The sequence below is a fragment of the Molossus molossus genome, unplaced genomic scaffold (genome assembly GCF_014108415.1).
Source record: "Molossus molossus isolate mMolMol1 unplaced genomic scaffold, mMolMol1.p scaffold_m16_p_4, whole genome shotgun sequence".
Taxonomy (NCBI): Eukaryota; Metazoa; Chordata; class Mammalia; order Chiroptera; family Molossidae; genus Molossus; species Molossus molossus.
The window spans coordinates 78,359,026-78,383,746 of NW_023425377.1; the positions used below are offsets into that span (position 1 = coordinate 78,359,026).

At 55.4% G+C, this 24,721-nt stretch overlaps 1 protein-coding gene across 2 annotated transcripts; it reads left to right on the plus strand.

Annotated features, from left to right (window-relative positions):
* SEMA6B (semaphorin 6B) lies at positions 1 to 24,529 on the plus strand. 2 transcript variants are annotated; one of them, XM_036240314.1, is made up of 17 exons: positions 1 to 29; positions 13,452 to 13,601; positions 13,746 to 13,869; positions 15,432 to 15,492; positions 15,656 to 15,718; positions 16,155 to 16,256; positions 16,675 to 16,765; positions 17,143 to 17,262; positions 17,980 to 18,068; positions 18,636 to 18,853; positions 19,638 to 19,769; positions 19,998 to 20,147; positions 20,785 to 20,967; positions 21,052 to 21,198; positions 21,948 to 22,025; positions 22,147 to 22,205; positions 22,721 to 24,529. In XM_036240314.1, exons 2-17 carry the CDS (start codon positions 13,481 to 13,483, stop codon positions 23,593 to 23,595), a joined length of 2,613 nt encoding a protein of 870 aa, XP_036096207.1. In that variant the 5' UTR covers positions 1 to 29; positions 13,452 to 13,480; the 3' UTR covers positions 23,596 to 24,529. The 2 variants fall into 2 exon arrangements, with proteins under 2 accessions (XP_036096207.1, XP_036096208.1); XM_036240315.1 differs by lacking the exon at positions 1 to 29 and adding an exon at positions 12,721 to 12,773.
* Positions 24,530 to 24,721: the final 192 nt, after the last annotated feature.

Below are 24,721 nucleotides of genomic sequence, written 5' to 3' on the forward strand. Positions count from 1 at the left end.
GCCCGGCTGAGCCGGCTCCGCCAGGACAGGTGCGTGCACCGACCCCCCCTTCCCCCCACCCGCACCCTCCCGCCCTCGCGCTCCCTCCCGCGCACTCGCGTCGGCCGCCGCTCCGAGGTAAGCGCCCTGGGGCTCCAGCGAGAGGGGGCTGGGGAGACACTGCCTTGGGGGTGTCTGTCGGCACGCAGCTGGGGGGCTGAATTGTTGGCTGGGGCGGCCCGGTCAGGCGCTATAATTTGGGAGGGCTGAGGACCCCGCCACTGGGAGGGTGACGGATTTGGAGCCGGGAGGGTGTTTGTGAAGCACCATAACAGGAGGATCTGTCAGCAAAGCAACTGGGGAGGGGGCTAGATTTTAGAGGTGGTCGCTATATGGAGGGTTATAGTGGGGTTCAGTAGCAACGCTTTGAAGAGGCCGGATTTGGGCCTGGGGTGTTGAATGAGGCTCCATAATGGGGGTGTCCAGTAACACCGCAGCTGGGGGGGGGGCTGGATGTTGACTGGGGGCCTGTATGTGAGCTATAATGGGGGTTCTGTTGGCACTGCAGCGGGTGGAGATTTTGTTCAGGGGGGTGGGCATAGGAGACAATAATGGGGGCTGAGGGCTGCGCCGCTGGGAAGCTGGATTGGGCCCAGGTTGGGGGTTCAGGGTAGGCAGGGGGCCTGCTGGCCAGGGAGGGGGGCTGGGGTAGGGGGGGCGGAACCCTGAGGGCCAAGTCGAGGGCCCCCCAGGGCTGGGGTGGTGATCCCAGCGCCCGTGAGGCCCCTCCATCCCACTTCACCATCAGCCACCGCACCTTGGATGCCCCTGAGCACCTCTCCAGCCTTCTTCCTGGCCCAGATCGAGTCCAGGGCCCCGGCCACATGGGAGGGACCGTGGTGGGCAGAGAGAGCCGGTCTGGATACCCCTCCCTGCAGTGGGAACCCTGAGAGTTCAGGGGGACCCCCAAGAGCTGACAAAAGGACAAAGAAAGCATCTCTCTCTGAGAGTGCCAGGCAGGGTGGAGGGCACCGAGTGTGGCCCCCCTCCTGCTGGTGCTAATTGCTCCCCAGGGCGGGGGTCACGTGTCCCTCTGTCCTGCTCTCTACTTCCCAGGCATCCTCTATTTGGAGCCACCTCCCATAGAGGGGTGCCATAGGGAACCCCTGTCCCTGCCCGGGATGTATAGACACTGAAGCTTGAAGTATTTGCAAGAGTCCTGGGACTGGGTCAGTTCACACACTCTCGGCCCCTTTTAGGCCCCCTCTGGCTGAGATCTTTGGCATCCTCCCCGTGAGGTTGTCATCTTTGACCCCCAAACCCAAAGGGAACGGGGCTTAGGGTTCAGGGGTCTGGATTTGGATTTAAGGAGGAAGGAGGGGGAAACCAATGGCTGGGGCTACAGAAGGGACTCCTATCTCATTTGCAAAATTACATTTCTCTGGGTTCCCTCAGCTTCTCAAGGGGTCCAAAATCAAAGTTCAGTACCCTCTGAAATCCCCTCCCCCGTAAACTCCCTCTGCCCCCATTCCCTTCCCCATATCCTAGTAAACACCGTTTCTTTCAAGGATAACAATTTCAGATGTATCTGGGCAGTTGCTGAAACTCTATTTTGAGAGAGTACAGGATGTGGGGAGATGGATGGGGGTCGAGGTGGGATCAGGACTCACCTGAGGGGAGGACCCAAGCTCTACAGGAAGGCTAGGGGTCGATGGGTCCCATAGGATGCTGGGTAGGTGGCAGCCAGCCAGAAGCCTCATTAAACTATAGTGTGTCCACCCTGTACTGGCTCATTCCCAAGAGCAGATTGGGAAACTGAGGCCCAGGGAGGCAGCAGAGGGAGAAGAGAGAAGCCAGGCCTCTCTGCTCCTGGGATTGCTAGATGGGGTCAGAGGAAAGGTGTCCCCACATGAAACCCAAATGCTCTCCCAAAGGTTACCCTGAAGCCCACTCCTCTGTCCACCCTGGACTATACAGAAATTAGATCTGGAGCTTCCAACACCCCACCCCTCTCAAAAAAAAAAAAAAAATTCATCATAGAGGAAAAGGCAGGAGCCTGAGAGGTGTGGCCTTAGACGGGTCTCCAGCCCTCTCTGGGCTGCAGTGTCCCCGGGAGATGCTCTTTGGATTTAGGAGCTAAGTGGAGGGAGATGAGGCAGAAAGAGGTCACATAAGAATGCCCTGGATTTGTAACCTCTCCACTCTCCTTCCACTTTCCACAGGTCCTCAGGGTCCTGTCGCCTTCCCTGTTTGAGGTGAGAAGGTGTCTGAGCCAGCTGAGGTATTGAGTCACCTAGGAGGGGCCATTCTTCCTCTAGGCTTCAATGTTTGCCTCTGTCCACTAGGCGAAGAAGGTGCTAGAGATTTGCACTGTAGAAGAGTTTAGTATCTGAGTGGCAGCCCAGGGCTTGTGAAAGGAGTTGCTGGGGTTACCTGGGGCTGGACCTGCAAGATAAAAATCAAACTGTCCTTGGAAAGGTGACCCTGACGTCATCTGGCGGGACGAAGAGCTGGGTCCCAAGGGGCTGAAGGACATGCCGGTTGCTGCCCGTCTCCTGGGATGGAGGGTGTCCCTAGCTGAACCTAGGGTATGGCCCTGTACTCTGTGACTGGCCCTTTGCCAGGTGATGCTGGGGACCCAGAGAGGACTCAGCCAGGGTCATGACAGGTGGAAGCAAGGAAGGCTGCCTGGAGGAAGGGATGCTGGCACTGGGCTTGAAAGATGAAAAGGATGTTGCCAGAAGAAGAGGGAGACAGGGATTCCAGGTGGAAGGAGCAGCAAGGATAGCCACTTCATGGTGAGTTATGGGAGTCCTGAGTGGCTGGACTATTTTAAGGGTGAGAGACAATGAATAATGAGGCCTGAGAGGTGGCAGGGGCTGTGAATGCCAAGCTGAGGAGCAGGCTTTGTCCCAAAGAGAAAAGGGAGCCATAGAAGGTTTTAGAGCAGGAGGGTGAATGGGCATCATTTCAGAATTTAAGCAATAGTGAGGAAGAGTAGTTAGCATGAGACAGGCTCCTGGAAACCAAGTTAGCTGCTTGGAGCAGTGGTAAACCACCCGTCCTGGGAGGCAGGCTAGTGGAGTTAGATAGCCATCTTTCCAGAATCCTGGAAAAATAATTCTGGTATTGGTTAGGCCCAGGTGACCCTCCAGATTTCTTCTAAATTTCCAGGTAGTATGGGTTTTCTGAACTGGAATGTTTAAGATACCATGATTCTGAAATCCTAAGTCATTTAACGGGCTGCAGATTCTCAAACTGATTCCTCTAAGACCTAGCAGCGACTGGGGTTGATTGTGGGTGGAGCCTCACTTAGCAGAAATAGAGAAACTGAGGCTCAAGGCAGCCCCCAACAGACACAGGCAAGAGCCAGGATTTGGTATATGGCCTGAGGTCTGGACCTGAGCCACAAAATGATCTTTTATTTTCATGGTCATTTGTCACCTGTCCTTCAGGAATGTCCAGATAAAGTGGCAGGCATTAAACACTAAGGAGGTGACTTGGGAGGACAGGACCCTCTATTATTGCTTTGGGCAAGGATATGGGCCCCCCATCAGCCGCACTCCATGACCCTTCACTGTCTGGCTCCAGGGTCCAAAGGTGGCTACCCCAGGGCCTGCAGGAAGGGAGGTGCTGTCTAGTAAGGACTACATTTCCCAGAATCCACCTTGGTCCAGGCTGAGCCAGCATTCCAAGGGCAGACCTAGGAGAGAACTTCCCAAATGCAGGAGTCCAGTAAGGATTGTGTTCTCCGGCAGCCCTGTCCAAGGCAGATGGGGAGATCAGTCACTCAACAAATGCCTCCAGTGGCCTCCATGCACTGTGTCTCATGCTGGGTGACACTGGGATCACAGAGAGGGAGGCTTTAGCTCTGGTTGGCTCTGGTGGGGAGGAGACAGGCAGGCATTGGCCCTCTGCACATGGGGTCAGGGCCTGGGCAGGATGAGCAAATGGGACTGGTGAAAGCAGGTTCTGCCCAGTGGATTGAAGATGATGCGCTTTGGAGGGGCATTGCAGCTAGGACCATGATGAATGTGTAGGAGTTCACCAGGTGACCACATATTCTCTGATAGTTTCAAAAGAACCTTCTTCCTTCTCTAGAGTAAGAGTCTTTGGGCAGTTGAAATAGCCACTCTGAAGTATTGCCCTTAGAGATTGCCACAGCAGTCAGGTCAAACTTACGTAAGTTCGAGTCCATCCCTTCACTCACTCACTCACTCACTCATGCCCCCTTCTCTGAACCTCAGTTTCCCCATCAGTAAAACACAGATGCTATTCTTTTTCTCTTTGGGTTCAACATTTAAACAAGAGGATGCAGGCAAAATGCCAGACATAGTCCTGTTGTTGTTGTTTTTACCCCAGAAAAGGGAATTACTTTGAAAAGCAGAAATTGTGGTCTCTGGCCCTGACTGCAATGGCCCTGACTTGCTTTCATTTGATAAGGTGACAGATGTGTAATGTGCACCTACTATGTGCCAGGCACTAGGGACCCAGCAAAGACCAAGGCTGACTGGGCCCTGCCCTTGACATGCTCACAGCCCAGTGGAGATATGGACACTAACTAGAGAGAGAAAGTAAATCAAGTATCATGAGTGCTCTGAAGACAGTAATATTGGATGTCATAGCTGAGAAGGGCAGAGCTGATGGAGTAGGGAGGGTGTCTCTGAGAAGGTGGCATTTGAGCTGAGACTTGGAAAATGAGGATCCAGTCATTCAGAGATCTGGAGGAATAGCATTCCAGGAAGAGGGCACAGCCTGTTCAAAGGCCCTGGGGCAGGCATGTGCCTGGCACGTTGGAGGAACAGGGAGAAGATCCATTTGGCTGGAGCAGAGTGAGTGAAGGGGAGAGAGGGAGGAGGTAAGAGCAGGGAGGGGACAGTGTGGGGATAGGATGTACAGGGTCTTGTGAGGGAGGTGGGAGCCCTGAGGGCTGTGGGCAGAGAAGAGTGGAACCTGACTCAGGTAACCACAGATGCCTCTGGCTGCTGCAAGAACTACGGTGGGTAGCAAGGGCCAGCACTGTGGGTGAGGTTGGGGTGACTGCACTGGTCCAGGTGAGTGATGATGGGGGCTGGCCGGGTTGAGGCAGTAGAGGGTGAACGGTGGTGGATGTGGTGAGGGACTGAGAGCCCCTTTCTCTGTGGGCTGGTAGTGCTATGATTAAAAGTGTTGGGTCTGGACCAGATGATCTGGGTTTAAATTCAAGCTGGCCATTTCCTAGCTGTGCAACCTTGGGCACATCACTTACCCACTCTGGGCCTCAATTTCCTCACCTGTAAAATGGTGAGAAGAACCCCTCTCACCTACCCCAACGGTATTGGAACACAGTAGATGCTCCATAAGTTTTGCTGTTATTTCCCTTTGACTGTCTAATCCCCAGGGTCCGGGGAAAGACATGAGGTACACATTGGATGGCAAATTCCCTGAGATCCCCCAGTAAAACCTGGGCCCCCAATGTTTTTCTCCATTGATCCACATTTCTCATGACCCAGAGCCCATGTCGCTCTGCCAATGATTCTGCCATTCCTGAGCTGTGACTCACTAGGACTTGTGGTTTGCTCTGACCCCAGGGCCTTCCCTGGGGACCTATTTCCCGCTTTTGTCTTCTTCAAGTTCATTGGCCAGGTCTTCCGTTCCCAGCAGCACTTGACATAGCCCTGCCTGCCTCCAGCCCAGCATCTCAGTGGTATCCCCCTGCCTTTCTGCCTGTCACATTTGGGAACCCCTGTGTCCTGCCAGGCAGGGCCTCTGAGAGAGGTGGTGACTGGAGGAATTCTGGGTGGGGGCTCAGCCTGGGGTAGAGGAGGGCTCCCAGAACCACAAGTGAGAGGGGCTGAGGTCTCCACCTTCTGCTCCCCGATGGAGGACACCAAGGGCAGGGACCAGATCTCTGTGTTCTCCCTAAAATGGAGCCCTGAAAGCCAAGTCTTCCTTCCTTCCTCGGTCTCCCAAGACTGGTCCCCAAGAGCAGGGCCTAACTGTATTTCTTCCAAATTGGGGCTGAGGGCAGGGCCCATCTTCCCTCAGGCCTGCCCAGGGCACCCCCCCCACTTGGGAATCTGTGGGTGTCCAGACCACCAGCCCCAGCCTGGATTCCCTAGGAGCCCCCTGCCTCCCTGGGTGGTCTGTTTCCGAGCCCCCTAATGACTCCCTGGGTTTAATGACACTTTAATTTCCTTGAAATGGTCTCAGCATCACCAAGAAAGCATCCCCCTCTTCCCCATTCCTAATTACAAGTTGCTGCTTCCGATTTGCCTCCTGGTGGCCCAATTTCCAAACAGTGATTAAAATTAATTACCCGGGAGTACCCTCTCCCCATCTGGACCGAGAGCCCAGGGACCTGCCCATGCCCCCCATTCGAGGTCCTGCCTCTGCCACCTGGTCTCCTCTCTGGTTCCCTGAGTGGCCTGGGGACAGGACAGCCTCTCTGGGTCTTCACTTGTTTATCCTCAAAATGTTCATTCAGACTGTGCGGCCTCATAGACAGATGGCACGTTGTGGGCGCTCAGTAAATGTCAGCAAGAGGCAGTATAACCACATGCCTGGGTTCAAATGCTGGCTGTATCCTTCTGTGCTGTGCGACCTTAGCCAAGTGACTGAGCCTCTCTGAATCTGTTTTTCATCGGTAAAACAGGGGTGATGGAGTTCATAATGTGAAGGGCTTGGCCCAGTACCATGCACGTGCATAGTAGGGGCTTCATAAAATCTTAGTTTAAATCCCTGCTCTGCTGGGCTGCTATAGGATAGATATGCTCAGGTACTCTGAGTACTATCCTCTTCAAAAGATGCTCAGGCTCTGGCCAGTTTGGCTCAGCGGTTAGAGGGTCAGCCTGCAGACCAGAGAGTCCCAGGTTCGGTTTCCGCTGGGGGCACATACCTCGGTTGCAGTTTGTCCCCAGCCCCGGTTGGGGTCATGCAGGTGGCAGCCACTAGATGTGTCTCTCTCACATCGATGTTTCTCTCTCTCTCCCCCGCTCTATCTGAAGATAAATGCAAAAAAATATTTGGGCGAGGATAAGAAAAAAACAAAAACAGAGAGATGCTCAGCAACCTGGCCAGTTTGGCTCAGTGGTAAGAGCGTCAGCCTGTGAACCAATGAATCACAGGTTCGATTCCGGTCAAGGGCATGTACCTCAGTTGCGGTTCATCTCTGGTCCTGGTCAGGTCATGTGGGAGGCAACCAGTCATTGTGGCTCTATCACATCGATGTTTCTCTCTGTCTCTCTCTTTTTCTCTCCCTCCCACCCTATCTGATGAGAAATAGAAAAACATCCTCGGGTGAGGAATAAAAAAAAAGAAATGCTCAGCATTAATTGAATGCAGACTGCATGCCCAGCTTGGTGCCAAGCTCTTGACACACAGTCCTGGTCATGGCTCAACCCCTGGCCGTGTTGGCACACAGTCGGTGCTCAGGAAATAAATGTATCCTTGCAGCTCTTTTATAAGATGTTTATGGGACATTCAATCAGCCAGTGTTTGTTGAGCACCTACTCTGTGCCAGACCCCTGCCATCATGGAGCTGACATTTTCATCCTGATTCACAGAGGAGGATGCAAGTCCGAGAGGGGGAGGATGTAACCCAAGGCTGCACAGCAGTCAGTAGTTTATTGAGCACCCACTATGTGTACCTTATTTACTCCTCGTGATAACCAGATGGTGATGGTTATCATGATGGAGAAACTGGGAGGAGGGTAGAAGATGGAGTAGGATGCTGGCCGCCTCCCCAGGCTGGGGAGACCTGAGTTAAGAAAGAGCGTATTCGGTGTCAAGGGGGTCTCTCCACAGCCGCCCCACCATGCCCAGGGCCCCAGGAACACTCTCTGGCTGCTCAGCCAAGTTCCTAGACAGCTCCAGAGCCCAGCTAGGCTGCAACAGGGGCGACTGAGGCAGCTGGAAGAGGCAGCTGTAAGCAGAGCCGGTAACTGGACCTGGATGGTGCAGGGGTCTGGCTGCCAGGCCAGGTTACTCGATCTCCTCGATCTCCTCGGGCGACGCCGGCCCCGGAGCTGGAATCCTGGGATGGCTGGGCTGACAGGAGCTCCTTCTGTGGAACTGGAGATGGGCGTCTCGCCCCAATCTTTGCCGTGGCAAATGGAGAAATGGGCTCCGAGGCTGACCTGGGGTCACTGAGTTCCTGCCACGATACAGAGGCCCAGGCAGAGCTAGCTGCTGGCCCAAGGTCATCCAGCAAGGTCACTTCATATAAAGTGAACATGTGGACCAGGCCCTGTTCTAATGCCTTATTTTACAGAAGGGGAAATCGTCTTGCCTGGAAGAGGGAGAGGATCCCAGGAGTCCTACCCCCGCCCTCCGGGACCTTTTTGCTGTTTCTTTGGTGGTCCCGTTACTGTGCACTGGTCACGTGACCAGACGTTCATCTAGAACTGGACCACTGCTCTAGATGTGGCCACTAGGAAATTTAAAAGGACACGTGTGTGTGCATGGTTTTCTGTTGGACGTTGTTGGTCTACGATATGTTCTTTCAACCCTGAAGCAACATTTAAAAGTTGGACTTACAGTCACCCATAGTTTATAGATGGGGAAACTGAGGCCCAAAGAGGGGAAGTGACCGTCAGAGGTCTTGTGACTGATAAAAAGCAGAGCCAGGATTTGAACGTAGACCATGTATTTTGGAGACGGGGCTGTTACCCTGAGGCTCTTGGCTGGCACTGTTGTCTGTCCAGCCCTCATTCGGGGCCTGTTTCCCCACCGGGCAGTGAGAGGGGGCTGGGCTGGGCGGGGCGGGGCAGGAGGGCGGGCAGATGGCCTGTGAACAGTTCATTGGGGCCCTCGGAAATGGACAGCCAGAAAGTCATCAATATGGGGTGCAGACCAAAGCCCTCTGGGCGTGTGCACACACTGTGTGGGCTGCTCACCACTGCTGGGGCACATGCCTGTTCTGGGGTTGTGTCCATGGATATGTGTGAACACAGACACCATAACATGTGCTGCACTTCAGGGCCTGTGGACATGTGCGGGGGGACCCACCTGCCTGTGGACACCTGTGCATGTTGCGGAGGTGATGAACGAAGTGGAACCAGGCAAGAGGTCCGATTTGGGTTCAACTCCTTGTGCTGACACTTAGTTCATCAACATACAACAAGCCATAATTGAGCACCAATGGTGTGCCAGACACCATGGGGACATGTCACTGGCCAGGATACACACAGGCCTGCCCTCACTATTTAGGGGGGCAGAAAGGCTCGGAATGAGCTATTACATGGGTGATTATTTTATTTGGGAGAATCTGTGCATAAGTAGATTCTCTGAATTATGGCGCACACAGGTCTCTGGAGATCTTGCTAAAATGCAGGCTCTGGTTGGGCGGGTCTGGGATGAGGCACAGGACTCTGCATTCTAATAGCTCTCAAATGAGGCTAGGCTGCTGGTCCAAGGACCATATTTGGAGAAGCAAAGGGTCTAAAGGACCCTTTGAAAGTGTGACACCAGTTGGGGGCAGGGGTGACATGGGGAGGGGAGAGGCTGCTGGAGTCCGGGGTGATGGGTGTAGAGGGGACTCTCTGAGGAGGCAGCATTTCAGCAAAGATCTGAAATAAAGAAGGAGTCTGTGGGTATCTGAAAGAAGAGGCTTTTGGGTGTGGGGGGACATCCTGTGCAAAGGCCCTGGGGCAGAGCTGTGCCTGGCATGATGGAGGAATAGCAAGGAGGCCCTGTGGCTGGAGCAGAGTGAGCAAGGAGGAGTGAGGGCAGGTAGGGGCAGATGAAGGCAGGTCATACAAGGCCTTGTGGGCCACTGGGAGTACTTGGGCTTTTACCCTGAGGAAGGTGGGAGTCCTGGAGGGCTGTGAGCAGAGAGGTGACATAGCCCTGACATAGGTGCTCACATGAGCCCCCTGGTGACTGCTGCAGGGAAAACAGGCTGGGGGAGCAAGGGCTGGACCAGGGTGGAGGATACTACCCTGGTCCGCGGGAGATGATGGGGGCTAACCAGGGGGTGGACTGAGAAGAGGGGAGAATTCTGGATAAATTTGAAGGCAGAGCTCACAGGACTTGATGGCATTGGATGTGAGGGTCAGAGAATGAGGCGGGGGCGGGGGGGGGGGTGAGGAGGGGAGAGCAGCGGGGGCGGGGTGTTGGAGGGAGTTGGAGAGTGATTCCTGGGTATGGCCTGAGCCTGCAGCTGAAACAGCCAGGGCCAAGGAAGCACCGGTAGGGGTCAGTCAGGAGTTCAATTTGATCTGTATGTTCAGCACCTTCCAGTGAAAATCCTGACAGGGTTTCTGTTTTATCTGTTGTTTGTTTTGGAACGTAACAGCTCATCCTAAAATTTGTACTGAAGCCATGGGCTTCAAGAGTAGCCCGGTGTGGCTCAGTGGATTGATGCCGTCCCAAAGACTGCGAGGTTGCCAGTTTGATTTCCAGTCAGGGCACATGCCCAGGTTTCTGGCTAGATCCCCAGTGGGGGGCATGCAGGAGGCAGCTGATCAATGCTTCTCTCTCACATTGATGTTCTATCTCTCTCTTCCTTCCTCTATCTCTAATTAAAAAAAAAAAAAAAGAGCAGCCCAGACCTGCGGGCCAGAATTAGTGGGAGAAATGTTCCGGAAGGGAATTCAAACCTATGACAGAACTTATAGTAACTAAGGCAGTGTAATACCTGAGAAGTCGCTCCAGAGGCCACTTAATGATGGAAGGAGATGAAGTAGGATGGCCTTAAGGAATTTCCATCTCTGCCTCAGTTTCCTCATCTGTAAAATGGGATTGCCCGCTAGGAGTTGGAGTGATGGATGAGGGTTCAAGCTGACAGGCCCAGCCACAGCCTGAGCCCTTCTGGGTAGGAGCTATTGCTTTATCAATTTATGACCATTCTTCTCCCCCCCGGGCATGGATGCCTACCCCAAGGCTGCAGGCCGGAAGCATGTCCCCTCTACAGGCATGCAGACATGTGGGTGCATGGGTGCCCTGCATGCTATAGGGTACACATGCTGGCCACACACTTCCCTGCCTGGTGGCAGCTCCCGGTGACCAGGTGCTGGGGCAGGTGGTGGGGCGGCTTCCAGGCAGGCGGGCGCCAGGCGGCTGCTCGCAGAGGCTCCTCGAGTTTCATGGAGAGAAGCAGATGGTCTTAGGGGAGCTGGGGGAGGTGCTGAGGCCTCCAGTAACCCCAGGTGGGGGGGGGTAAACTGAGGCCAGGTGCAGTGGGTTGGCCCTGAAGTGGTCCAGACTCCCCCAAAAGAGTATGTGGGGTTCAGTTCTGTATTGTTGTCAGTATAACTAACATGAAAAGACATAAAGCATCACCTCACATTCATTAAGATGGCTATTGTCAAAAATCAGACAATGAGAAATGATGGCAAGGATGTGGAGAAATTGGAACACGATGCACTGTTGGTGAGAATGTAAAATGGTAGAGCCACTGTGGAAACAGTATGGCATTTTCTAAAAAAAAAAATCCCCAAAGAGAATTACCATACGATCCAGCAATTTCACTTCTGGGTACATACCCAAAAGAATTGGAAGCTGCCCTGGCCGGTTTGGCTCAGCGGTTAGAGCATCGGCCTGCGGTCCTGAGAGACCCGGGTTCGGTTCCCGCTAAGGGCACGTACCTCGGTTGCAGTTTGTCCCCGGCCCTGGTCGGTTGTGCGGGTGGCAGCCACTCGATGTGTTCCTTTCACGTCGATGTTTCTCTCTCTCTCTCTGTTCCTCTCTCTCCCTCCCACTCTACCTGAACAAAAAATGGAAAAATGTCCTCTGGTGAGGATAAAAAAAAAAAAAGAATTGGAAGCAGAGTCTCCAAGAGATATTTGCACATCCATGCTCACAGCAGTATTATTCACAGTAGCCAAGAGGTGGAAGCAACCCAAGTGTCCATCCACAGATAATGGATAAACGGAATATGATCTATTCACATGCTGTTGTTATTCAGCCTTAAAAAGGAAGAAATTCTGATGTGCTACAACATGGACAAACCTTGAGGATATTATGCTCAGTGAAATAAACCAGACACAGAAGTATAAATACTGTGTGATTCCACTCATAAGAGGTCCCTAGAGGAGTCAGATCCATAGAGACAGAAAGTAAATGGTGGGTACCAGGGGTGGAGCGCAGGGGAGGGGATTGGAGTTAGTGTTTAATGGGGACTGAGTTTTAATTTGGGAAGGTGGGATGGATGGTGGAGACAGCTGGACAACATTGTGAATGGACTTCATGCCACATAACAGGACACTTAAAAAATGGTTATGATAAATTGTATGTTATATATATTTTATCACAGTGTAAAAAATGTTTCAAAAAAGGCACAGAGCAGACAGAGCACCTGAGAAGTCAGTTACCTGGGCTGGTGTAGGGGAGGAAGGTGGGGCAGGCAAGAGTGGAACTGGCAGTAAAGTTGGGGGGGCGTGAATGCCAGGCAGTGGCCGGGGCCTGGATCTGGGGTCATTGAGAGCCAAGGGAGACTGAGGAGCCGGGGAGGAGCCAGGGAAGGAAACTCTTAAGGAAGGAATGCCGTGTCTGTGCACACGTGGGATCAGGATGTCCTCTGAGTCACAAATCCTGGAAGTTCAAAGTCATGGAGAGGAAGCTCTGATGGTCCACACAGGCCTTCCTGTTTTGGCCCTGAAGGCAGGCACTCCAGGGCCAAAGCACCTCCAGGGGCTCAGAGTTTCCTATGAGGCCCCAGGCAAGGCTGAGAAATGTCCCTGCTGCGGAGATGGGGAAAGTAAAGCATGGGGCTGTCCAGGACTTCTCCGAAGGACAAGGCCGGGAGTTTCTTATTCGGGGGGTCCGGACTGCACCCCTTTCTGGAAGGGGTATGGAGGGCTAGATTCCAGAGGGTGAGTTCTACAAACACTTCCACCAACCAGATTAGTGTGGGGAGAGCGGGCTCCACTCCACATGCCTGAAGGTTCTTTAAATTCCTTTGAATGGGAGGGGGACACAGGCCCCTGGAGAGGTAGCGAGGCACCTGTCACGGGGACTGGAGCAGAGGACAGAAAGGCGGAGTCCAGAAGGAAGTCAGACTTACCGGGGCCTCTGAGGTCCCTGGCCAGCTGGAAGATCCTGTGATCTAAAGTACCGCAATTCCCAGGTTGTGGTTTATATACTTAAGACCTTGAATTTCTTTGAGCCTTTTAGTTTAAGATATTTATGTTTTAATTTTAGCTTTTGAGGCTAATTTTTTAAAATCTCTTTTGAAATGTATCTATCGTCATTATTATTAATTTTTAATTATTTAAAATCATTTAATTTTACCATGATTTAAATATTCTTCTTATTAATTTTTGTTAGAAACAGTTTCCTGAGTTTTCACTGATATATGGTAAGAAGATTGTTCTGGTAATTAAACAAGCACTGGTATTATTATTGTTAGTGCCAAGATTGCTGTTATTTTAAATGATTATCCCAACGGGGAATTTTTCTGGGAATTGAAAATCCAGGCCGCTGCGACTCACAAGCGCCATCTGGCGGCGGATGCAGACCATGCCGCTCACCGTCCCACCCCTCGCCCGCAGGTGTCACCTCCCGTCGCCCCGACCTCGCCATGCGGACCCCGCGAGTGCCCCCTCCCCTCCTGGCTCTATTGCTCCTGCTGCTGCTACTGGGGGGAGCCCACGGACTTTTCCCGGAGGAGCCGCCACCGCTTAGCGTGGCCCCCAGGGACTGTAAGTGGAGATCCTGAGGGAGGGGGCGTCCAGAGGGAGGGTCTTGTTCACCAGCTGAGCCTGCTTTCCCCCCACGCCCCAGGGACTCACTAGGCCAGGCTTACCCTGGCCCTGAATCACACTCCTCTCTTCCCCTTCCCTCAGACCTGAACCACTATCCCGTGTTCGTGGGCAGTGGGCCAGGACGCCTGACCCCGGCAGAGGGCACCGAGGACCTCAACATCCAGCGGATCCTGCGGGTCAACAGGACGCTGTTCATTGGGGACAGGTATGGGGTGTGTCTGGCAGAGTGTGCAGAGGGTAGGGAGCAGGTGGAAGCTTTCAGGGGAGTTTTCATGATGGGGCCTACTGTTTGGCTGGAATGTGAATGTGTGTACCTGGGGTGGGACTTTTAAGGGTGCTGAACTCTGGGTGTGGTTGGAGCTGGGTGCCTGCTATGGTGTGTTAGCAGATGGGGACACTGGTCAGAATTCACTGGGTGACTACAGAGGGTGCTGAGGAGGTGACATTTGATTTGAAACCTAAATGGTGAGGAGTCAGCCGTGAGGAAATTTAGAGGAGGGGGAGACATCCATGCAGAGGACACAGCATGTGCAAAGGCCAGGAGTATACCTGGCAGTTAGAACAACGGGGAAGCCTGCACAGCTGGAGCAGAGTGAGTGAGGGGAGAGGGAGGAGGTGAGGGTAGGGAGGAGACAAAGGCAGGTCTCCCGGCCTCCTGGCTTGAAGGGAAGACTTGGAGTTTTACCTGGAGAGATGTGGGAGCCCTGGAGGGCTGTAGGTAAAGGGAGGGAACTGATTTAGGTGCTCACAGTCAGCTTCTGGTGGCTTCTTTGGGGAGGACAGACTGTGGGTGGGGGCAAGTTGGAGGAGCCTGAGCTGGTCCAGATGGGAGACGATGGGGCTGGAAGAGGGCGGTGGCCATGGAGAGGGTGAGAAGTCAGTGAATTCTCAATAGACATTAAAGGCAAAAGAGACAGCTGATGTGTTGGATGTGGGAGGGGAGGAGAAAAGGGGAGTCGAGGGTGACTTCCAAGTTATGGTCTGCACCCCTAGAAGGACAGAGGAAGGTCAGAGTTGGAAGACAGAGGGAGGAGGGGTAGCAAGTTTGCGGGAACAGTTGGGCTCAGAATGACCACATTGAATGTGAAATGCCTGTGAGACCTCCACCTGGCAATGTTGAAGAGCAGCTGGGCCCCCGAATCTGGAACTCAGAGGAGGCCCAAGCTGGAGACAGGACTGGGCATTGTCATGAGGGGCCACCCAGGAGGGGTGTGGGTAGGGGAGAGAAGAGGCTAGAGAGAGTCTGAAAGGTAAGAGGGAAGCCTGGTGAGTTTGGGGGCGGGGCCCTTGTGAGAACTGAGTTCCCAGGAACCTGCAAATCAGACACTGTAGAGAGGGGGAGGAGGACAGAGAAGTGACTGCTGTACTTCATACCAGTTGGGCAATGACCTTGGCCAGGGCAGGTTTCCGTGCCATGAGGGGAAGAGGGTGAGCCTGGAGTAGACAGGTGCTGAGTGAGGCAGTGGTGTAAAGGTATTGGACCATTCATCATTGTGCGTGTAGCCCCCAGGCTGTTGGGTGTGTAAGCCGGAGGTGGCGTGTTAAAGTATAAGGGTGTGCTAGGACTTATGAGTCTTTTTAGAGCATGAGGACATGTGTTAGGGCATGTGCAAGCATGTGAGGCCATGTTCAGTGTTGGAGTTGCTCTTGGCAGAGGCGTTGTAATGCCCCTAAATGTTATGTGTTGGAGACCATGCCTGCCACCAGGGAGATGGAACGTGGGGAGGGTGAAGCCCCCCAATCTCACCGTCTGCACTCCTCCCTCAGGGACAACCTGTACCGGGTAGAACTGGAACCTCCCACCTCCATGGAGCTTCGGTACCAGAGGGTGAGGAGGGGGAGCAGGTGTGAGGGGAAGGGACAAGCCTTGAGGCTCCCACCATAGGGAGTTGGCATTGCTGTGGGGTGCAAGGTGGATTCGGGCCTACCTGGCGGGGATTCCTAGGGCTGTTGGAGACCCCTTACCCCTCACCAGCTTCCTGTGCCCACAGAAGCTTACCTGGCGCTCCAACCCCAGCGACATCAACGTGTGTCGGATGAAGGGCAAGCAGGAGGTGAGTGGGCCCTGATCACTCCCCCAATCAGCCACGCCCACGTGCAAGCCACGCCCCAACTCAGCCTAGCCCCACCCAAGGCAAAATCCCCCTTCATCCCAGGCCTTGGCGATGCCCAGAGCTTGGCCACGACCCCCAAATGGTCCTCAGTCATGGCCACGTCCGTAGACCAGGTCTTCCCATAGCCCCACCCCTTCAATGGCAGATGAAAAGTAGGTGTTTCCCAGTTCTGGCCCCTCCTTTAGTCATGGCCATGCCCCGACCCTGTCCTATTTTAGCTGTGACCACGCCCCTGATGTGGTCCCAGACTTAGACACGCCCACATCCCTGCCCCTCCCTGTTAAGTCCTCACTTCAGTTCTAGCTCTCCCTCTGCCCTAGCCACGCCCACACACATGACCACGCCCACTTTGGTTTCTCTTCCCTACCCAACCCAGGGCGAGTGTCGAAACTTTGTTAAGGTGCTGCTACTTCGGGATGAATCCACCCTCTTTGTGTGTGGTTCCAATGCCTTCAACCCTGTGTGCGCCAACTACAGTGTGAGTCTCTTACCTTTGAAGTCCTGGCCACCCAGGTCCAATTTACGGAACTTTGGTCACCTGCTCTCCACTAGCTGTGCCCTTTCCCCAGCCCACATAACCTCCTACAGGAAGCCTTACTGGACATGTCCTCCTGGCCTCCTCACCCAGAGCTCAAGAGGAAGCATCCAAAGGAGGCTGTATGGGATGGGGTTAGGAAGCCCTAGTTACTTCACCTGTGACCCAGTAACAGAATTACCTAGAATCAACTCTTAGACTCATTTAGAGATCAACAGACTGAGCCCCAGAGAGAGTTAAGTGATCAAGTCACTTGGCATCCAAGATAAACAGGATTCCCCTTGGAGTGGGGTTATGGGGAAGCCAGGGGGCTGCCAGGCGTGGCCAGGAGCTATGTCACTCAGGCCCTGTCCCCCTGCAGATAGACACACTACAGCCTCTGGGGGACAACATCAGTGGCATGGCCCGCTGTCCATATGACCCCAAACATGCCAACGTCGCCCTCTTCTCTGGTGAGTGCCCCCCCAACTCTGACCATCTGATGGGGATACAGCCCCAAGCAAGGCATGGCATTTTCCACTCTTGGAGTTGGGGTCATTTTGAAGGTGGCTGGGAGGCTGTCTGTTGAACTGTAAAACAGGCAGCATCTCAGTCTGGGGTCAGGGCTCAGTGGGAGTTGGGGTTCAGCTGGGCTCAGGGCCTCAGCAGGGTTGGGACTCAGCCTGGGCTCAAGGTTTAGATGGGGTCAGGGCTCAGCCTAGAGAAAGGACCTCACTTGGGCTCAGTGAGGTAGACTGAGTCTCGGAAGATGGAGTACTGACCTACACAGCCTCGGAGGTTGGGCTCCGAGACCCAACCTCACCTGCTTTCCCCCATCACTCCCATTCAGAAGGAATGCTCTTCACAGCTACCGTCACCGACTTCCTAGCTATTGACGCTGTCATCTACCGCAGCCTTGGAGACCGGCCCACACTGCGCACCGTAAAACACGACTCCAAGTGGTTTAAAGGTGGGATGGACATTCATTGAATCCCCCCACCGTCCCACCAGAATAAGAGTCCCAGAAGAGACAGGGAGGGGACTCCCATCTCATCTTTGGAACCTACTGGCCTTTTTTAAAGATAAAGCTAGAGGGAAGAGTGGCCCTGGGTGGGTAGTTCATTGGTTAGAGCATTGTCCCTATACGCCAAGGTTGTGGTTTTCATCCCCCATCAGGGCACATGCAAGAATCAACTGAATGCATAAATAAGTGGAACAATCTATTGGAATTTCTCTCTCTCTCTCTCTCTCTCTCTCCCTCCCTCTCTCAGTCTCTTTCTCTCCCTCCCTCTCTTCTTCCCTCCCTTCCTTCTCTCTCTCTAAAATGAAATTTAAAAGCTGGAGAAAAGATAGAAGTTGGATCTAAAGTAGAACTTGGAGGGAATGGGTGACTTGGAAGCCCAAAGTGCAACCACTGGAGGGGTATAGCAGGACCCCAGCTCTTTAACACATGAGCGAGATGGGGACAAAAATAGTAGATGTTGTTTGTGGAGAGTAGACACCTGATTTTAGGATTCTGACACTCACCCCTCGCCTCAGAATCCCAAAACTTTGAGCCTATTTTCTTTTGCCTGGGTATGTGATGTCCCCCCTTCACCATAAAAGCAGCCACGCAGCCTGATGTGTTCCCAGCTCCAGACGCACCTTTCTCATGTCGGGCTGGGTTCTGACCCCTCCTCTCCCACAGAGCCCTACTTTGTGCATGCAGTGGAGTGGGGCAGCCACATCTACTTCTTCTTCCGGGAGATCGCGATGGAATTTAACTACCTGGAGAAGGTAAAGCCCTGTTTCCCCTCCCAGAGCGGCCCAGGCGGGGGGGCATGGAGCTGAGAGGCATCCATTCATCCACACATCCATCTGTTCATTATCTCCTTCAAATCATTCATGTATCCACCCACCCACTCATTCTTCCATCCTCTACCTACCTATCCATTGCAGCAGCCAGACAGTTAAGTGCAGAGACACATATTTACCACTCATGTGATCTTGGGCTGGTCACTTCCTTTTCTCTGTGCCTCAGTTTCTCCATCTACACAATGGGGATACCAGCAGGCCCTCCTTTACAGAGCTTTGGGAGGAAAGTAAGAGATGATGAGAATAAAGTGCCAGGTGCACAGTGGATGGTCTGTAAGTGTATATGACTGTGATTACGACTGTCGCATTGCTGTGATCCTCCCTGTCATCCTCACATTTCCACTGGGGAATCTGGTGCCCAGAGGGGTACAGTGACCGGCCTGGACCCTGCAATGAGCCTGGCCCAGGCTCCCCATCCCAGCCTGGGTGGTGGGCAGTGTGGCCTTCGGAACACAGGGCTCAGGCTCCGTCTGTCCACTGTCATGCCAGGTGGTGGTGTCCCGCGTGGCCCGGGTGTGCAAGAATGATGTGGGGGGCTCCCCTCGCGTGCTGGAGAAGCAGTGGACATCCTTCCTGAAGGCGCGGCTCAACTGCTCTGTGCCTGGGGACTCCCACTTCTACTTCAATGTGCTGCAGGCTGTCACGGGGGTAGTCAGCCTGGGGGGCCGGCCCATGGTCCTGGCCATTTTCTCCACCCCTAGCAACAGGTCAGTGGGAGTTGACGGGACTGAACTGGGAGCACCAGGTGGGCATACGTGGAGAAGCCCCACATTCACTCGTCTATTCCCCGGGTCTTGGGCTGGGCAAGACTGGGCCCCCAGGAGGCCTCGGCCCCAGACTGCAGTAGGACAAAGCCACATTGACCCTCCAGGATCCTTTGGTCAGAACTGGGCAGATGGGGGACATCAGTACCCACTGTCTTTGAAGGAGGGGGTCAGAGAGAGCTACCTGGAGGAGGGGGCATTGGAACCAGGCTTCAGTGGGTGTGAGATAGAAGAAAAGGGAAGAGCATTCCAAGTTGAAGGAACAGCATGTGCCAACCCGTGAGGCTACAATGAACTTGGTGTGTTTAAACAGTCGGGAGGAACCCATGTGGCTGGAATGGAGGGAGCAAAGGGGAGAGTGGACAGTACAAGGGCAGGGAGGTGACAGGCTGCAGGGAGGAGCCTGAGTTTTATCCTAGGAGTACTAGGGAGCTATGGGAGAGTGAGGAGCAGAAGAAGGAATGGGTTGTAAGGGGCAAGAGTGGTGTCTGGGAGACTGAACATTCAGGCAAGCAACAGTGGAGGCCAGGACAGGGGTGCTTGTGGAGGAGCTGAAATAGGATCCCGTCTGAGCCCTGTTCAGGAAGCAGAGTGACCAGAGGGGGCAGGTGGGTGACATCTCTGGCCCAGAGAACCAAGCATCTGACAGCTCTGGAGGACAAGGACTTCTCCACACTTGCCTGAGACGGGGTCCTGCTCACTGCTCCCTTTCATCTAACCTCCCCAGCATCCCTGGCTCCGCAGTCTGCGCCTTTGACATGACACAGGTGGCTGCCGTGTTTGAAGGCCGCTTCCGTGAGCAGAAGTCCCCTGAGTCCATTTGGACACCTGTGCCAGAGGATCAGGTGCCACGGCCCCGGTGAGAGCCCCCTCCATCCTGAGACAGGTGCCTCGGTTGGGTCCTGTTCCCACAGCTGAAGGCCAGGGACTCCCAGCCTGTTATTCAGCTGTTGCCGAGTTCAGCTGTACCCATTACACAGATGAGGGAAGCTGAGGCCCTTGGAGCAGGGTAGTGGGTCCCATGGAGAATCAGAGCCCCTATATGGGGACCCGCAAACTGCCTGACCACCCCTTCATTCCCACCCAGGCCTGGGTGCTGTGCAGCTCCCGGCATGCAGTACAACGCCTCTAGCGCCTTCCCTGATGAGATCCTCAGCTTTGTCAAGACCCACCCCCTGATGGACGAGGCAGTGCCCTCACTGGGCCATGCGCCCTGGATAGTGCGGACTCTGACACGGTCAGTTCCCACATGTGGCTGAGGTCCTAGTGGGGCAGAGGGTGCAGATGAAAGCCCAGGGCAGGGTGGTGGGTAGGGAGGGGGGCGGGGCTGACTGTGGAATGAGGGGAGGATGGAGAGCAGTATTGCTAGAGACAGTATGCAGCTCTGAGGACTGACCAGGGAGGGCACAGAGGGATGGAGAGACAGACAGACAGACAGGGAGACAGAGAGAGACACAGAGAAGGAGACAGACACACAGAGAGAGACACAGAGACACAGATATACATACAGGGAGACAGAGACAGAGAGACACAGGAGACAGACACAGAGAGGGAGAGAGACACACAGAAAGAGACAGGGAGATACAGGGAGACAGAGACACAGAGATATAGAGAGGGAGAGAGAGACACAAAAGGAGACAGAGACACAGAGAGGGAGACAGACACACAGAAAGTCTGAGAAGTTCAGGGAGAGAGAGACAGGCCCAAGTGAGAGCCCAGTTTGGGGTTCTGTTTTCTAGAGGAGGGTGATGTATACTCATGTAGCCACACATGTGCCCACCTTGCTTAGTATGGGTGGTGTCTCTGTATCTGTCTGGTGAAGGTGGACCAAAAGGGCTGTGGGGCCAGACTGACCCCTCCTGCCCTGGCCACAGGCACCAGCTGACTCGAGTGGCTGTGGATGTGGGCGCCGGCCCCTGGGGCAACCAGACTGTCGTCTTCCTGGGCTCTGAGGCAGGCACCATCCTCAAGTTCCTCGTCTGGCCCAACGCCAGTGCCTTGGGCACCTCTGGGCCCAGTGTCTTCCTTGAGGAGTTCGAGACCTACCGGCCAGACAGGTGGGGCCAGCAGAGGTCAGGAGGTTGGGCCAGTGGACGGGGAGATGGGGCACAACCCTTGAGTCTTACTGATCTCACCCCCAGGTGTGGACGGTCTGGTGGCAGTGAAACAGGGCAACGGCTGCTGAGCCTGGAGTTGGATGTGACCTCAGGAGGCCTGCTGGCAGCCTTCCCCCACTGTGTGGTCCGTGTGCCTGTGGCCCGCTGCCAGCAGTACTCAGGGTGCATGAAGTGAGTGCCCCCTGGGCCCACGGCTGGGGGGGTGTCGGGGGAATTGAGGGGAGATGAGCATGGAATGAGGGGAAGAGCTGAGTTTGAGTTAAGGGCCCATCCTGACTTGTTGAAAGATGCGTGGGGCAGAGGGCACAGCATGTGCAAAGGCCCTGGAACAGGACCATGTCTGAGGTTTTAGAAGTATAGTGAGGAGGCCCATGTGGCTGGAGAGGTGTCAGTGAAGGAGGAGGAGAGGGCAGGGAGAGGTTGGGGGCAGGTCATGCAGGGCCTTGTGGGCCATCGGGGAGACCTGGGCTTTTACCCCAAGGAAGGTAGGTGCCCTAGAGGACTCTGGGCAAAGCAGGAGTGGGACCTGAGTGACATGTTTAAGAGCAGCAGGAGCAGAAGCTGAGGACCAGGGAGGTGGCTGTTTCCCTACCTCTAAAATGGGTGGAAAGTCAGATGCAAAGCACTGGCACTCCTGAGCTGTATGAGCCCTCCACAGAGGACCATGCCCGTCCCCACCGTCCTGGCAGCAGAGATCCATTGCACAGGGCTGGGACACAGACCCTGGGCAGGCCCCCTGGGCTCCACTCCTGCTCTGCTGCTCAGGCAAAAGTGAACTTCCCCGAGCCTCAGTCTTCTTATCTGTAAAATGGAGACTGAATAGCCTGCACCGCAGAGATGTGTGGCCAAGACTCCCGAGCTGACACTAGGAGGCACTGTGCAGGCTGTGGTTGATGGATCTTCCGGTCCCTTTGCTCTAGGAACTGCATTGGCAGTCAGGACCCCTACTGCGGGTGGGCCCCTGATGGTTCCTGTATCTTCCTCAGCCCTGGCACCAGGTACTGGGGAAGGGGAGGGTGGAGGAGGTGTCTGACCTGCCTGATGATCGGGGCTCCCCCTGCCCCCCTCAGTCTCTATGAGAGGGGCTTCTGCTGACTGTGTCTGTCTTACCCCCATTAGGGCCACCTTTGAGCAGGACGTGTCCGGGGCTAGCACCTCAGGCTTAGGGGACTGCACAGGTAAGTGGGGGGAAGGGAGGAGACCTGGGGACCCTCCCCTGGGGTTCTCATGTCCTTTGCAGCACATGTCCAGATGGGTGAGGGGAGGGGACTAGCTTTGGAAGGGCAGGGGGGTCCATTTCCAGGTAGGGAGATAGTTGAGAGACTAAGAAAGGCCAAGAGACAGACAGATGGACAAACTGGGGACAAACAGATGCCAGGGACAGACAGATGTATGGACAGGCTTTGAAATAGAGATAATGAGAGACAGATGCTGGAGACAGATGCCAAGAACAAATGGACAGAGAGGCTTTAAGGTGACAGAGATCACAGGACAGACAGATGAACAGACTTAGAGGACAAACCCCAGAGAAACAGAGATGCTAAGAGACAGGCTTTGGAAGGAACAAGAGACATCACGGGAAGACAAACAGACTTCGAGAGGACAGACAGATGGGCAGACAAGCCTAAGGTGGCCAGAGGTGTGGACACTGCTGTCCCCCAGCTGGCCCCTCTCACACAGCCCTCTTGGCCAGGACTCCTGCGGGCCAGCCTCTCGGAGGAACGCGCCGGGCTGGTATCAGTGAACCTACTGGTGACATCGTCAGTGGCAGCTTTTGTGGTGGGTGCTGTGGTGTCGGGCTTCAGCGTGGGCTGGTACGTGGGCCTCCGTGAGCGGCGAGAGCTGGCCCGCCGCAAGGACAAGGAGGCCATCCTGGGCCACGGGGGCAGCGAGGCCGTGCTGAGCGTGAGCCGGCTGGGCGAGCGCCGGGCAGGTGGCCCTGGCGGCCGGGGCGGGGGTGGTGGTGGAGCTGGGGGACCCCCTGAGGCCCTGCTGGCCCCCTTAATGCAGAATGGGTGGGCCAAGGCCACACTGCTGCAGGGTGGCCCCCATGACCTGGACTCAGGGCTGCTACCCACGCCGGAGCAGACGCCACTGCCCCAGAAGCGCCTGCCCACCCCGCACCCCCACACTCTGGGTCCCCGCGCCTGGGAGCACAGCCACCCCCTGCTCCCCGCCTCGGCCTCCTCCTCCCTGCTGCTGCTGGCCCCCGCCAGGCCCCCGGAGCAGCTGCCCGCGCCCGGCCGGGCCTCCCACGGCGACTTCCCGCTCACGCCCCACGCCAGCCCGGACCGCCGGCGGGTGGTGTCAGCGCCCACGGGCCCCTTGGACCCAAACACAGCCTCTGACAGCCTCCCGCGGCCCTGGAGCCCCCCGCCCACGGGCAGCCTTCGGAGGCCCGGCCCGCACGCGCCAGCGGCCGCCGCCCTGCGCCGCACGCACACGTTCAACAGCGGCGAGGGCCGGCCGGGCGAGCACCACCGCGGCCGCCACAGCCGGCCCAGCACGGACTTGGCCCACCTCCTCGCTTATGGCGGGACAGACAGGACTGCACCCCCTGTGCCCTAGGCTGGGGTCCCCAGATGCCTCGGCTGCGCCAGCCACCGGAACAGGAGCGAAAGATCCGGCTTAACTCCGAGTGGGTGCTCAAGACCCCCACCCCGGTGCACGGGAGGAGGGCCTCCCCACACGGAAGCACAACGGCTCGGCCTCCCACCTGACCGGCCGCGGGACAGGAGGCGGTTTTGGGGGGGCGGGAGGATGTGCTATGGATTTGAGGTTGACCTTCTGTGCGTGGGTTTGGGTTTGTTTCCAATTTACGATTTTTTTTTTTTTTTTTTGCAGTTTTCTACCCAATTGCACAACTCCGTTCTTGGGGTGGTGGCTGAGGGCTTGGAGGTGGTGGGATGAGGAGGGGGCCACAGCTGCAGACCCAAGTGCCCCCCCTCCAGGTCCCTCCTTGACCTAGGCTCCTGGCGTGTGTGAGTGTGTGTGTGTGTGCATGCAATGTTCGTGTGCAAGGGGCCGGGAAGGAGAGGGAGGTGTGCGTGTGGATGCCCACAAGGGCTGCTGCCTGCGTGTGCCGGGGGGTGGGCACTCATGCAGGGTGCGTGTCTGTGTGTGAGTGCGGCAGCCCCAGCGGCCTGGGCGTTGGCTGAGCCAACACAGGGGCTTCCAGAAGGCCAGGGGGGCCTACAAGGTGCCGGTTAGGAATTTGAGGGGAGACAGATAGGAGGCTTCAGGGAGAGGGGCTAAGAGGGCCTGCCCATAAGTCACACTGGCAACAGCTTTGTAAAAGCCTGGGAGACAGCAAAGGTGGGTGGGCCCCCCTGTAAATATGGCCCTAGGGTGGTCAGAGGGTCCCACACCACCTGTCCCCTTGTGACCGTCCCTTTGATCTCCAGCTGACCATGCATGCCAGCTGAGTGGCCAGCTGAGACCTGGACCCTCTCTGGAATTTGCCTCCCCAAACCCCTCCCCATCAATAAAACTGTTTACAACCACCGGCCCCCAAGGCTCTGGGTCTGCTCTGTCTCCCAGGGGTGGGACCTGGGCAGTGGCATGGCCCCGCACAGTTGCAAGATCACGGCTGGGTCACAGCAGCCAACAGAACTCTGGGGCACTGATTGTGGGAATGCAGAGAATTGGAGGGGGGTCTCTGTCTTCATATGGATGGGGGCTAGTTTCTGATTGG